We start from the raw sequence: 16,355 nt of genomic DNA, 5'->3' as shown, positions 1-16,355 counted from the left end.
CTCCTGTAACATTGGCTGTCTTGCAAAGCTGCTCTAGTTTGAAGTGTCACTGACAGAGAACACAGATGAAGGTTGGAGCAGCTGCAGGTATTGAAGAGGGCAAGGCAAGGGTACAAGTGCACAGTTGCAGACAGAATGCTGTTAGAGGGTTAGAAATTGCTATACACAACAGGGTAGAGTTAACTGTCATTGCTAATGCTCTCTTTCAACTAGGTTAGTTGTATAAAACTTCAGCTGCTAAGAAGCAAGCAACCTAGTATAAATAGTCTCTACATTATGACTTGGGGTTAGTTTGGCAGATGTGACTACAGGAGATGCAAAATACAAGCAATAATTCGTATGTACATTTTTGTAGATTTCTTTCATCAACAGACTGTTGTTGCCTACAGAACAGAAGTTTACCACCTATGCTAGGTACCGACTTCTACCACAGGACTGTTACCATGCATGTTAGAGTGGAGAGGTTGGCTACGTTACTCTGGAGAAGTTTTACCTGAGGACCTCTTGCACCAGTGTTTCCCTTCGTTTCCTGTCCCCTTTACACCTAACCCTCACAGAGTAAGCTCGGTGGAGCCGAGTTATGGGGATAACGTACTTGCTAGTTGGGTCGATCAGACAGAGAAATGTTAAAAACACATCTGTATGGTATAGAGTAGACCTTTTCTGAGTCTTCCTAATACTGAACACTCTAAGGACAAGTTAGGCTTCACTGACTCAGTGTTAGAACTAGAAGGATAGTTCAGAGCTTCAGCCAGAACTACAATGTCCTTTTCACTTTGACCGTTGCACTTTGACAGGAAAGTTGTTCTGTTTGTAGTGTTGTTTGGTGATGTTACAAACAAATGGCATTATGGAATGTTCAAATCCAAGAGATCCTTTGTCTTGGCAGAAAAAAGCAAGCTACTTTATACATGCACAGTGCAGCTGCTGGCGAGCAAGGAGAGAAACACAATGCAGGATGCAGGGTACAAATGTACGTGGCCATTGTTGTTGTGAACTTTGAGGGAGTCAGAAAGGGGCAAAAGTAATAGAAAGTGTGCCACTGCTTTTTAACATAGCTCAAGTTATGGACTTTGTTTTAGTTCCTCCTGGTATCAAAATAAGTCCTTGTGATTTTATTGCTGCTTTCCTATCCTTAGTTCTAAGACTATTAGTTCATTGGACTTAAAAAGTATTTTAGGTATGATTGCCAAAACAACTGACCATTATGTTGATAGATCTAGTGATGGCAACTTTTGTACCAAACATTTACAAAAGGGATTCATTGTTTTCTCACAAAAGGACAAACAAATGAGGCAAACTAACAAAACTTTTAAAGGCTTTTAACTCAAAGGCAATGCAGTGCATGAGAAACAAGAAACAAAACACAAAGCATCTCTGGCCAAAGCCCTGAAAGCCCTACAGAGCTTGCATGCAGGCAGCTACAATGTATAAGAACAGTTTCACTGACAACATTGGATAGGAATACATAATGTACAGTCATGTATCTCCATGCACTCCCATGCTACATGACATACAATGTACAAATAAGTAATCCACCAGAATAAAACTGTTTTTAGTGGTTTAGTGATGTTACATGTATTTTTAACATGCTCTTATCAATACTATAGGACAATGAGGACAAAGGAAATATAACATTTTTGTATGATACATTTTGTATGACACAATGTATCAGTTCTAATGCACTATAATAGTATCCTTTTTTATTTTCACATGTCGTGCACAATGCTGGATCTAAGACACGTTCAATGTCCACAGACGTTCATGCATTGACACATGCGCACTTGCAGGCATGCAGTGGTGACACAATGCTACACATGTACATGTGCACAAAACCATTGAACATGGACAACACATCATGACACGTTAACATGACAGGAGGGCTGCACTCCCTGATATTGGTACCCTTTGGAGAGAGAGGGAGTGCAGACCCCACACTACTACCACTGCTCGAAAACGCAGATTTCCGCTGTGCAAATCCGTGTACACATGCAAGTAAATCCAGAGTTTCCACGGGTTTCAACGGGTGCCCACTGTGCGAACGTGACGTGCCCCTACATGGGGCACCTGTGCAAATCCGAGTAAACGGACCACTCGCGTGTGCATAACGTGCCCTCTATGAGGAAACCTGTGTGCGCGAGCCATGCAATCTTAGTACACGTGTGCGTACGTGTGGAAACTAGCGACGTTTGCTTTTGTGTGAGAATGACGGATGCATAAATTTGCGTTTAATTATCACCTAATTATCTCCCCGGGCCTCGACTGCGCCACAATTACCCTTTGTTATTGATAGCAGCGTCATTTTCACTGCCCCGGCCCTTCCCAGTCCAAAAATTACCCTCCCAGCTTCCCCCTTCCCCTATATATAAATTATAGTGTGTTTGTTTTATTCTTTCTAGATGTGAATTAACTTTCGTTGTTTTTGCAGTTTTAAGTATTATTTGACAGTTGACTGCTCCTGATGCGTTCCTCCATATGTACTGAGTACTGGCTGTCGATCCTTTGGCTCCCATAGGTTTGTCGGTCCGACACCAGTACTTTTGGGTTGTATTCGCAGTCTCAACAATTTGAGTTCATTCTACTGTGCTGGTTGATGACATAAAACTCCCGTAGGTCTCTGGATTTCAGCATTCCTGCTCTCATCCGTACACCTCCAGCTGGCCTTTTACACAAAAAGTTGCTAGTCCAGAGCCTATACATTTACACAGCCGCAGCAGATTTTCTAAGCGTGAACATGCAAGTTCGTAACGGTGGTATCCAATCCATCGTGAGACGTGTAGGGCCTCCACGGAGACGAAGGAGCTCCAAATCACCTAATCGGCAGCTACGACGAAGAGCTAACAGGGTGCGTCAGCCGACCCGGCCCGGGCGGCGAGAAACATCGCACCGACAAAGGGCCAACCCGACCCTCGGTGGTCGGGAGGCCAGATGTTGCTCTATAAAGCAGAATTTGATCCCACGGCGTCGGCAGTAAAATTCAATTCCATGGCGAGATAGTGTCCAGTCTTGACGTAGAATCATTTGCAAGCTTTCATAAAGTTCACCGCGCTGTCAGTCGTGCGATCAAATACTTAGCTATCGGGGTCGGAGCAGCGTGAAACCACTCTGAATGAAATGAGTCAAGATCTGAAATGACAACTGTGAGGTTTGAAAATGGAGACACGTGTGCTGATTGGTCCTCATTCCCAAACACCCATCTCGTGTGTGAAATGCGATTGGCTACATCGGATGGGTATTTTGAATACAGACACAATAAGTCGTTGTATATACTATTTGTGTGTATACGGCAAACTCCTTCCAAAGCAAATTTCCTCACCCGGCAAACCTTAGTCAACGTTGAGAATCGCGAAGGAGGCTATAGGACACGCGCGTCGGAATACCGCGTTTTCAAGCTTAGACAAAACACTGAGATGTGTATTGGGGGAGGGGAGCTTGTGGCAGTCCAGTAGTTAACTTTCGTGCTTTTTAACTTGCTTATTTACCTCTAACGGACCGTATTTCCCATTGGTAACAGAAATTTGATTAGCTCATGCAAGCTTCTGTACAATTGCTATGAAATATCTGAGAAATGTTACTAGCACACGTATTCGCGATCGGCTCAATATTCGACAAAACTCAAGCCAGGCAGACAATCTCCCTATCGATATCAAGCAAAAACTACACTGTTTGTAAAAGTGAAATATGCGAAGATTGAAGATTATTAGCTTTGTAATATTTTGAATCGATTTTTACGACAAACAAGGAGTCAATATAATGCAAATCCAACATGGCGCCGGAATTATGCAGCGTTCTTATAAACAAAGCCGCGCCGACCGACCAAAGAACAACACTTCCAATCTATGTATTGATAGGCGTCGAGTTTAAAGCCTCCTTCCAAGTTGGCTGGGGAACAGATACATTGCCATTGATCATTTGTTAAAGCTTTGTCCGTTCTATTTATGCTGTTTCTTCGAATACACGAATCACATACATTTGAGATCAGTAGTCTTTGTCCCGCGTTCCCGCTTGACTGACAAATTACTGCAAACTATAAATCACTGTATTTGTTAGGCCAAAACAAATAAAACAAGTTCTTTCTGTGATTATTTGCGACCTCTATGTTAGTCTTGTACATATTCCACGAATTAATACGTAGAAAGAAAAACAGCTCTTCTTAGCTTTGAGCTTTTACGTAGATGACAACTAACTCAATACACATATACATTTAATGTCGCATCAAGGAGGTTAAACTCTTTCTTTAACCTCCTTGGTCGCATAGAAAACATTTCATATGAAGTAAAAGACATTGGGAACACTCCGTTGAAATCTAATTTTTTTGCTTCTATAGTGTAATTCTTACATGCAATCTGTATATCTAGGTAACGTAGTTGGTTGAGTTTCGTATATACGGCACGATTTTGGTCACTATAGGGGGATTGCAATGTGTTGCAAATCTTATTTCGCGTACTGTTGGCATCGGTTTCATTATTGACTTTCCCGCAAGTACAGACTGAAATGTGGCAAGGGTTTAAGGGATTTTTAATTGACAATTCACCAAACTGAATTATCAGACACTTCTCAGCTCTCCATTGTTAACGATAATTGTGAAACACGGGAAGTGTACAACAGTGGGGCGCGTGGACTCTTCGCGTGCCCTATCGTGCGCACAGGTTTTCATTGTAGGGGCACGCGGGAACAGGCAGTCCGTGGAAACCCGTGCTCACGGTGAGAACACGTCAGGTTCCACCATCGTGCACAATGTTGGGAACTCGTGGAAATCTGCTTTTTCATGCAGTGTACTGTGTGGCAACATCAATCACCAAATAGGAACTTGCTCTAATTACTTTTAATGAAAAAAAAAGCTGTGTACACCAAACATACTAGTATATAGGGCAGAAACAAAATCCTGCATGACTATCACTTAGTACAGTATGATTGGTGATCTTTTGTCTACCACAAATTTATTTACATGGACGGACACAGCTGCAAAAACAAGGTGTGGTTAGTGAATTCTATAAAGTGCATTCCACTTTGACATCTCAAATTATTGTCCATTTTACACCAAACCTGGGCTGTCTCCATCCCAGGACAGAAATTTCACCCGATCTAACCCAAAAATCTGTGACAAGAAAACACTATGACAGGAAAATGGTAAAAATGTATTTTCATACGCTTAAAATGACAGATTTGATAACAAAAATCATTAACAAGGACTCCCAAACAATGAATGGGATAGAAAAAAAACTAACACTGGAGACAGCTGTTCACTTGACAAACTTTTAAGATAAAGTAACCTTTAAATTCCATGGTGGAAGCTCCTTATGACTACAGAGGGATATAAAGTACAATATTATAGCATTCCTACCTGTTGAAGGTGACGACCATTTTGATGACCATGGGGTTCCCAGTCACTATCTCCATCATCTTGTCTACCTTGTTACTGAAGAGGGAGGGGGGCAACAGTTTTAGTGAAAAGTCACAAAGCAACATGTAACATCCACAGACAAATGTATCAATTGTGAGAGCTAGCAATAATCATAACATATCACAAAACAGGTCTTGGCACTTCGGTGTTCAGTACCGACAGAGGCAATGTTTCTACAACAATTTACTTTGAATATTAGTGAACAGTACAGTAAGTGGCTGCTCAAGTTACACAGTACCACACAAGGGACACAACAGATACATGTACATAATATGTATCAACCAGAAATGGTTAAAGTGTTATCACATGTCAGGATTGACAATGATGGTTAGAAATAAATAATTGTCATTGTAGTGCTCAACAATTAATTCTGTTAATTTGACTACAATTTAGTATCTTTCCAGGGTTAAGTGTCAGTACAGCAACTTTCATCCAACTGCAAATTTTCTGGTAATGTAATATACAGACTTTCTTGCGAATATGCTCTTCTATTTACCAAAAGCAAATATTTGAAACAAACAAATCAAACGATTGTGCTGCCATTTAATATTGCAGTGCTTCAGAAATATGGCATGCATTCCAAGCCACCAAGCAAAGCATTTACAGGGTTCGTGCACACAATGGTAAATGATTCAGCTGTGGCTATCAAAATTTCTTCTTCTTTTGTCATTAGATCTAGTGTCAATCACTGATCTTTTATGATAATTTGATTGCAGAATTAAGACCAAAAGTCCAGACATCTTAGACTCAAAACAGCAGTGTCTTTATATATTTCCAAACAATGCCCAAGAGCACAACATTGTACTGAGCTTTCCTAACTTTTTCAAGAAATCTGTTCCTGAAACTTCATGACAGGATGCACACAAACCCTGTTTTGAAGCAACCACCCAACCTTAAACCTGAACAAACAGAAAATATGAAGAAAAGTGTCTGGTTATCACCAGTACTCACATAGTTTTGCTAAGGTACCCCAGGAAGAACGGTGCGGCAAGAGGAAAGGTTTAAGATTATAGAGAGATAGATTGGAGAAAAATGCATTAGACCTTCTAAAAATAAGAGTGGTGAATAAAATAAACCATGTAAGTCTGAAATACCAGAAGCTAAATTACACAAGCTACATTGCATGTGTAAGGAAACTTAGTTCACACCAAACTTCTACTGCTACATGAAGATGCTACCCACTACCTTCAACAAAATGATGACAAAAAACAAATCAAATCTGAAGGAGAAAGAAGAATGTGCATTAGGGATGAAATACGCAAAACCACCATTGCTACAGCATAATTATAATCGATGCAAGAGTGTCAAATTTGCTGGCATTCTTTTTTTCAAATCAGCAGCTGCGAAACAAATTACCAAAATTCATAAGGCTTCAAATGAAAGTCTGAGCATTTTAAAACCTTTTGACAAAGAATAATTTTCAACCCGAGAATTAGGACTGGCTATTACTGAGTAGTAGTATTTGATTATGACATGCTCAGAAATGTTAGCATGACATTATTGGCTAAATGGTATTTCACTACCTAGTTTTGTTACTTCCAAACCATGTCAGAAATAACATTGTACTACTGTGTAACATCATCCAGCAAGTCCTGGGTCCTTACTTTATCTCCTCCTGAAGTGCTGTCTTGAAGAGCTTGAGGAGAAGGTACTCCTCCCGAGCATTGGCAGCATAGTTGTACAGACTCAGGATCACTGACTCCATGAACTTGGTGGTCCGGCCTGTCGGCATCTCAAAGATCAACTTGGCAAGGTACACAGGATTGGTCTGAAGAAAAGAAATGAAGTATGGGCATCTGTAGGATATGTAACTGGTTTTATAACTGCTTTATAAGGAGTCTAGGGAAACAATATACCTTGATGATATAACATGATGGTTTATTCATTAATTTATTCGCATTTACAAACAGCAGCCTTGCAAGCAACGATTGGTTGCCTGAATTGCTCTTAAGAATACATGATGAAGGCTTATTTACAGTACTACAATCTATTCTTAAAACTGATTCTTTAGAGACTTCACAACATTGATTGTTTTACAATACAGTTAACAATTGTGGCTGTTTTTTTTTAAAGAACTCCTGCCAGCATTTGCCAATATGCATTTTGTTTTTAGACGATTGCAAATCTTTTGGAAGACTTTGGAGTATATTGGTTTGAAATCCCTCTTTCTACAAAGAAATGACTTTTCATGACCACACAGGTGAATTGAGAGATGAGTACTCACCTGTAGCAGGTAGAACAGGTTCTGGTACATCTCCAGCTTATGTCGGCTGTCCTTGTGTAGTGCCTTCAGCCCTCCCTTCTCGTGCATGGTGGTTCCACCTGACGTGGACTGCTGTCTCTTCTTCAGCTTCTTCCCATGGGTGATAACATCCTACAGCAGGGACAACAATAACATACTGAGCATTGATGAAGGTTAGACATCCAGGTAATAAGATACAACATTTACTCAAATGAATGAATATATTTTGCAGACTGTCAGACATGTCAGTTTGTGCTGAGAGTCACTGATCTAAGGTAGTGGATGCTACCTGAAACATCATGACTGTTAACATCATCTACCCAGTTGTTTGAACTTTGAGTAACCTTTGTCAAAGTTTGTGTTATGTATTGGGCATTGAACAGAGTATAGATATTTAACACTAAAAATACTTTTGGAATGCATTTGAAAATTCAACCATAACGTTATTCTTGTGAACAAGTATACTACTGAAGTCTGAACTAGCATGTATCCAAATGTGAAATATACAAACCACTAATAATACTTCATCTATAGCTATAGATGAAGTGCTAACCATGAGGCATCTTGCAGACACTACATCTAGTACATGTAAGTGCAAGACTTAGTACATCTGACCCTCATCAGTTGGGGATCAACAGTCTGATGATAATACAGATAGAAGTGAGTGAGTGTGCCCACCCATGGCAACTTACCAACCAGCCATGGCAACTATCCACTAATTCCCAGTACACTTAATTCCAACAACCCCCCTCCCCATCTCCCACTATGGTTCACTATGGTGCCATCCTGACCTGTAGAGTGATCCTGTTCTTGACTAGCAGACCAATCTTGATGTCCATGAGGTTGAGGTTGTTCTCCAGTTCCTGGTTGGCTCGGATGTCCTGTACAACCTGTCCTCGCAGCTTCTGCACCTCTGTGGTACAGCACAAACAGTATTGTTGCAATACCAATCCGATCATCTTCAATTTCGATAACATCAACATGAATTCTTTAGCAAAGCAGGCGCAGTATATTCTTCCAGAATCAATGTCAATTAAAAATCTACCAGACTCAAGGTCAAAAGTTCTGCCAAGATCGAACGTTAATCACGTGAATCATGAATTGCTAATTTCAAACGTCATGGATGATAAATTAATACCTATGATAATGCAATGGTTTTTCAAATAAAAACAACCTTAGAAAAATACCCATGGTAAAGCAGGGTTTCTTTAATGTTACTTAATACTAACAGAAGCAATTCGTTAATTTGGTCTTGGCAAAGTGTTGAACATTACAAACAAATGTAACATGTAGAAATGGGTGTGTTAAAACTAAAATATTTCCTTACCAAGTTCCTCGTTGTAGTCCACATCGTTAGGGTCTAACAGGTGAACAAACTTACGCACCACAGACAGGGGAGGGTTGTCGGAGTGTGCTGTGGAAAGCGGTACAAGTTTCAGTTACAGCTTTTCAACCAGCAATGTCTGTCAAAAACACTGTTATATGTACTTGCTTTTTACCTAGGCTGCGAACTCAATGCACAGCTTTTTCAGCTACTGGATCTTCATCCAATATATCAATCAATTATATAAATATGTTTTAACATAGCAAAATTGGAAACCTTTTCTCTAAGACATCAAAATGATGACCAAAGCATAATCATTACAACTTCATAACATCCTCTAATGGCACAGTTGAGACTTACTGAGCAGGTGGTAGTCATGCCTGGCCATGTTGGATCTGAAGAAGGCCTGAAGTTTCACCACAGAGGCAACCTACAAAGCACATAAATTGTTTTTAAGTGTTGGCAAAAGTACAGTAACTTCACTTGGCTAACACAAAATGTTTTAAACAATGTCTATAGTAGGTAGTTTTGAAGCTTCTCTTACATTCTCATTGAAGTACTGAAGACGTTGTCTGTACTGCCTTCTGGCCCGCCACATTTTTGCATATGCCTGGATCTGGGATGGAAGAAAAAACATTGTTAGTTGTACATGCTATCTAATATGGATTCAATTTGAGCAGGGTATGAAAGTGTTTTCAATAGAATATGTTACATGTTTTTTTTTACCTTGACAATGGCCCAAGGATTTCCATGCAGAACACTTAACCTGTCCTGGTACTTCTTCCTCTGTTGGTATCCTCTGTAATTGGACTGAAGGAGAATACAAAATAGTTTATCAGCAATGGTTGTACAAGATACATTGAAAACATACATGTATGCAATGCTGTGTTCCATTTTAGCATCCTGGATTTTCTAAACTGATTCCATCTCAATATGTCAGGAAAAGGTACAAATATGGACATATATGAAATACGTTATTGTCCTAAAGTTTCAATTTCACTGTACTTAATATTACACGAACAAGTACTATATTATTCACCTGTATTTTGACTACAGCAGGCAGCTGTTGGTGGAAGTAGTCTAGCCTCTCCTTGTAGCGTCTACGAGCCAACATCCCCCTCGTGTACGCCTGGAGCTTGATGATGTCATCCTCATGGGTTTCAAACTCCTCCTGACGGTCGTGTGCATTTGTCACATCATTTAGGGCAGCCTGGGAGCAGGATCAAAACAGAAAAATGTTAGATATGTTATAAATGTTTAGATTTGAACTGCAGACAGAAACTGAAAAATGCATGCTATTCCACTTTTGTTTTGTATCCAGCCAATTATTTTGCATACCTTTCAGAATACCAACAAAATCTATTCATATATATTCTAAGACAAGAAAGCGACACAAACCCTGCACACACTGCACATAAAAAAACTGAATCAAATACAACATTGTATGATGTTGATAATCATTATAGTAAGAAAAGAAAGAAAACATAAGAGGTACCAGCACGATGAATCAGCCAAAGGAATGCCTGAGACTAAAAGATGGGACAGAAGAGAATATATGATAGAGAACATAGGTACAGAAAAAGCAACAACATTTTAAATGTTGGAAAGAAGTCAAATTGTATAAAAGAAATAAATGTTACAGACATTAGAAAAAATACACGAACATTGAGTCTTGTAGAAAAATGCACCTGACAAATACAGTTGTAGACAGATATTTAGCAAAAAATGATGGACCTACATCGTACCTAACTAAATTGTAAACAGACTAACTATACAATTTCAGAGCTGTTTAAAAGATGCTTTAACGGAGTAAAGAATTGTGAATGCTAACTTTTGAAATTGTCGCTCTTAAGTATACCTTCCTCATAATGGTCACATTTGGTCCAAGAATACTTTGTGAGAATACTACTGATACTACTGGCTCCTATATTTTTCATGACATCACTTTATAGGAAAGTGAATCCAGAGTCATATTTCATCAGCAAAGAAGTTGAGATCAACTGATTCTATTATATGTGCCATAAACTGACTTAACCTTTTACAATCACGCATAACCATTGCAAATATAAGACAGGCCCATTCACCTGTATCTCCTCCCTGGACAGGTGTGTTCTGCTGCTGCTAAAGCCTTCTGGTGGGAGCCAGGAGGACTCCATGGTCTCCAGGTTGAAGTAGTAGCTGTGGCCCTGCCTGGTCTTGTGTTCCACCCAGGAACTGCCGGAGTCATCCCCCTGCTCTAGTTTGGCAGCCTTTGCCTGCTCCAGACTGGCCTGGTACGGTTCCGCACACTCCGGCAGGACGCGGTGCAGGAAGACGTCAGGGTTCTTCAGCGCCTCCAGGGTCTTGGCTGGATCAGCGTCATCGATGGCCAGGTTGATACTGGCGATGCCAACAGCCACTGGAGGGGACAGAAATATTGTAAGCCCCAGTAGTGTCATTTATTAGTAGCTGATTCCAGCAGTGCAAATCAAGTGCGGGACAACACAAAACAGGGCCTGAGATATTACATTAATCTTTCAACTTTTTCAAACACTTTCTAACATATGAAACTGTGAATTTGTCAGAAAATTTTCACTGCTCACATTTCTCAGCCTCCACGGCTTGTCTGTTGGCAGTGTTGACTCCTTCTTGTATCTCCTCCAACCACAGCACTGCTGAGTCATCGTTTGTCTCCTGTTAACACAAATACATAGACCTCTGAGTATATTGGAGTAGAAAGAACAAGACCATTCACCTTTAATTCAAGATCACCATAATACATAATATACATAGTACACATGTGTGCATCACTGAGTCACTCAGGAAATGGATAAGTATGAATATCAATTCCCACCTCAGCCTTTGCCTGTTTGCCCTGCATGAGGAGAGTCTGGTAGTGTGCAGCCTGCCGAGGCTCCACATCAGCCAGCTTAGCTGCAGGGATCTGCAGTGCTGCCAGCGTGGTCTCAGCATCTCCTGCCTCTATGGCATCATTGATGGTTGCAATGGCCTCAATTCCTGCAAAATCATTAAAGATTCAACAAACTGGTTCCCAAAATTCAAGCATTTGTAGTTCTGAATACTTGTTTTTTAAGGAGGCTGTAGAAAGTCCACATAGAAAAAATGCGTTTGTGACACATCATGATTCTAATTTAACACAAACTACATTTCGTTCTCCGGAACAACAAGTTTGCCTTTATGCCCTGTCACACAGCATGAACATTGATCAACTGACGAGTCTTTGAGCTGTAACAGACATTTTTCACACAATACATCCATGATTTTTAGAGTTTAGCCAATGCGATGGGGTAGAATTTTAGCTGAAAAATATGCTTGAGTCCCTCGTAATTTAGCAATTTTTAAATCTTCTGGTGATCAACAAATACAGCAGTAAGCTTGTTGACACTTGACAAATGCATTGAGAGCACAGAGAAAGATTTGGACTTACTGTCATGTTCTTCCTGCACTTCTTGGTTGACGTGATCCACACAGGACTGCACATCAGCTGGGTTCAGATAATCAGTCCCCATCTAACAAACACAACAGCAACAACATCAGTTATCACCACCTAACATTTTATGTGTGAAATGAAGAGACAGGCCAAACAACATATAGAAATAAGCAAAAAAAAGTATCAAAGCACAATTGCAACTTGAACAAAAGCATGCATGCTGACATGCAAGAAAAGCATGGAGCCTCTTGAGAGCTTTATGTAGGTTAGGAGCAACATCCTCCATGGAGTATTCTGCATTACATGCAAGGGATTTTCCATTGAATATCGCAACAGGCCAGGGGATTGTCATGGGAATAACTAGACTCTCTTCTTCTAGCCAACACACTTTTTGGAACCGAATTTGTATTGTTTGAGCACTTAAGCAGCCAGAAGAAGATAACGCCATCTTCTCCTTTCGTCAAATTGCTCTTCACCTATCAGTAACAATAGAATCTTAACAGACACCCCTTGAAATGTTTCAAATGGGCCCTACTATTGCACAAGCATATACGTGACTATACCAAAATGCATACCCAAAAGCTACCCTACTTCAGCCACCTCCATGGAAAATCAACAACAATCTGCAAAGCATCTTGATATTAGAGCTGTTTTTTAAAGGGTTCTGCCTCTACTGTGAGCATGCAGCTACTACAAGTACTGACTACTGGGCTAGTCTGGGTGTGCACACTACCTACATGCAGCTACTACACATCTGACTACTGGACTGGTTGGGGTTTACTTACAGCAGCCTTGCTGCCAGGCTGCAAAGGTGAGAAATGTGGCAGATATTTAGTACAAACACATGTGAACAGGGAAACAGTATCAACCATACATGTAAGTGTGCTCATATGCATCCTGATGTAACATGTTTTACATATAACATATAACAATGTAACAATATGAAAACTGGGACCCTCAGATGATTATAAAAACCAAGCAGCTATGTAAGAAATTTGAAGATGGATTTTGGACTTTTGAGGTAACTACAGCCATAATATAGTATTCAGGCTGTATAGTACCAATGTACATGTAATATGAAAGAGATACAATGTATGACTAACAAATCATATTAGACATAAAATGACTAATTCAAAATATGTCAGTAAGACACCAGGGCATAACTTCAGTTACTGTTTTATATTTTCCTACACAGAAGCAGAACATCAGTTTTATATAGCCTGTACTGTATGCACAGGACCCAGGTAAACTATACTCACCACAGTCTTTGCCCCTTTTGCTTTATTCAGTTTCTCTGTGTAGCGATCCACGAGATGTTCCTCTACACCTGTGACCCGAGCCTTGGGATTGGTTAGTGCCGTCAGTATGACCCTGGTGTCCCCGGCCTCCACTGCTCTGTTGATACCAGAGATTGCTGACAGAACCTCAACAGCTCCATTCAGCTCCTCGTACACCAGCCCCTCCTAGTGAGCAGTAAAAAAACTGCAGTCACAATCTCTGTAACTGTAAAATCTATTTTATAACCACTGATGCAGACAAGAAATGACATTTTCACACTCGAGTACGTAAGTATCGAGTGCTGCTAAACACTGGCAATCATTGTTAAAACTGTTCAGTCTTTTTTAATCTATGTGTAATACACATACACATGTATAATCCCATAGCCTTTTTTAGATAAAAAGATATACAGAGAATACAACCGTTACCTCACTTGTATAAATGGGAACAAAAATATCTCTTAAAAAACCTCTTTGTATTCACTCAATTTCTGTTAAAGATAGTGGGAATGTTGTGCTGGTGAATAAATGACTTATATGAACATAAAAAAGGCATGAAATTGCAATTTTGCTGGTGCAATCTTTCATAATTGCTTCAGCCAGTCGCTAATGGAAAGTGCCTTAGGGAGCGCAGTGCTGCCTGCTTCACCAAGTGACTGATAGACTAGGGGCTTAATCTGTAGTAGATTTGTTGGGGAGAAGAGTCATATTTTCTGAGACATACTGATGGTTTATCATATTTCTTATCATGTTGTAATATTCCGCGCAAGCTTCATCCATCCATCCATCACATGGGTGCTACATGAGATAAACCATACATTTTGTAGGTTTCAGTAATTGCTACTGCATAGAAGTTAGGCAAATGCACTGTCCGGGTTATACTGCCCCTTACGGGCTGACATGACCCTTTGGCTGATACAAGACGGGGATGCACCCGGTCTTCTATCTCCCATCTCCCGTGAATGATATAAGTGGAGTAATATGAATGACATAAAAGGACTAATGTACATGTATATATTATCATAGAAGATGTACATAATATCTGTTATAATTTTTTATGGACATTGTAGTATGCCATGTTTCAGGGACAAAAACTGATGCGTACATGCCATGGAAAACATAGGATTACTTACCTTTTCCTCTTCATCCTTGATGCAACAATGATGGAGAAAAATCATCATGTCTGACTCATTTTCTTTTACTTATAAATTGATTTCACTCAACATGAACCAGATGTAATTTATTACAGTGGCACCATCACAGATTACAAATATTTTGCCTAGAATGTCACAGCTCCTGTTGACTGTAGAGTACTAGACCACAAACCTGATGGTTTGATAATGCTCTATCCTCAACGTGCCAGTGAAAAGAAACTTCCTCTATCATTCACATAAAATTTCATCTTTTCTAATGATGCAATCTTTAAATCATATGTCTACAGTATGCTTTCTGGTGGGACAAAGTAGGAACAAGTTGAGACCTCACAGCAAATAATGACTCCTAATAGTCCTAAACATATATGTAGTACTGTTTGAAGAATATACCAGATTTTTATGTCAATGAAGGAAGAAATTTACTCTCACTGGCACTTCAAGGACTGCTTATCATCAAAATACGTACAGTAGAAGCCACTTAATTGCACAACGGATTAACGCACACTTCTGTTAACTGCACGGAATCTCTAAATCCCAAACCAGTGTGGTCCAACTAGATAACTTCGCATTATTACACCAGTCGGATAATTGCACGAAATTCACTGGCAAATAGACCGTGCAATTAAGCGGCTTCTGCTGTATATGCTAAGCCAGGATTGTTGGAAGAACACAAACCCCATCCTTCTTGTTCTTGAGATTGGTGAGTCCTGCCAGGTACAGCTGAGTTCCATGCTCCTCCACCGGCGGGAGCTGTGCGTCCGCACGTTTCAGCGCTGACATCAGTTCTGTCGTAGAGCCGCTGTCTATCGCCATGTTGATGGCCTTGATGGCCTCATCACCTGTGTAAGGAAAAACAGATAAGATTTTCTGTTTCTATCTGACAGGTGTAAGTCAAGGTAGAGATACCGATCTGGCTGAATCTCAGATACTGTCGGTAGAGATTAGGGTAATCTCCCTTCCACAAATCCTAAATTTCTAGCAATCCATTGATCTAACATAAGTGACATGAATCTACAGTTTTACTGTTTACTGAAGATTATACTGAGATTATGCAACATCGTATCTTGAGTAGTGATGATAAAGCACTCACGTTTGGTTCTGGTGTCAGCGGCATTGTTGGCCTGTTCAACAGACTTGTGGATGTCATCTTTGTCCAACAACTATGAGGCGAAAGAACAAGCAAGATAAATGACTGGTAGGTCCATACTGTCTGCTTGTTTTCCTTTGAAGAAGAGCCACCAAATGAATGTAAATAACTGTGAGCTCTGTAGCTTAAGTAGGACAATCAAGTTTCAGAATGCTCTCAAGCTGTTGTCTGTTGCACATGTGTGTCTGTACAGATAGATTTGGTGAAAAGGGTAGCTTCAGCTCATGTCAGGGACCGATTTTCTCCAGACAGTGAATAATTTTACAAATAAATGAAATGAATAGCGTTTTGTCTATAATTCAGAGTAAAGTCATTGTGAATCTATGGCTATCTAGTCTAAACCACTATATTCTCTTCTGGGTCCAAGAATCACATGT

The 16,355-nt window shown here is 40.0% G+C and overlaps 1 protein-coding gene across 1 annotated transcript in view; it reads right to left on the bottom strand.

Moving 5' to 3' along the window:
- The window catches only part of LOC118409684 (ras GTPase-activating-like protein IQGAP1), a gene marked incomplete in the record, with an annotated part of 53,992 nt that overhangs the window by 11,272 nt on the left and 26,365 nt on the right, over window positions 1-16,355 (bottom strand). Inside the window, 17 exon segments of the mRNA XM_035810884.1 lie at window positions 5,345-5,419; window positions 6,356-6,364; window positions 7,009-7,172; window positions 7,629-7,778; window positions 8,438-8,559; window positions 8,974-9,060; window positions 9,331-9,400; window positions 9,515-9,586; window positions 9,697-9,780; window positions 10,010-10,180; window positions 11,055-11,368; window positions 11,553-11,643; window positions 11,804-11,967; window positions 12,398-12,479; window positions 13,186-13,203; window positions 13,660-13,863; window positions 15,507-15,670. Of these exon segments, the coding sequence (XP_035666777.1) occupies window positions 5,345-5,419; window positions 6,356-6,364; window positions 7,009-7,172; window positions 7,629-7,778; window positions 8,438-8,559; window positions 8,974-9,060; window positions 9,331-9,400; window positions 9,515-9,586; window positions 9,697-9,780; window positions 10,010-10,180; window positions 11,055-11,368; window positions 11,553-11,643; window positions 11,804-11,967; window positions 12,398-12,479; window positions 13,186-13,203; window positions 13,660-13,863; window positions 15,507-15,670 (2,041 nt within the window).

Source organism: Branchiostoma floridae, chromosome 2 (genome assembly GCF_000003815.2).
Source record: "Branchiostoma floridae strain S238N-H82 chromosome 2, Bfl_VNyyK, whole genome shotgun sequence".
Classification (NCBI taxonomy): domain Eukaryota; kingdom Metazoa; phylum Chordata; class Leptocardii; order Amphioxiformes; family Branchiostomatidae; genus Branchiostoma; species Branchiostoma floridae.
This window is presented reverse-complemented; position numbering and strand designations above follow the sequence as displayed.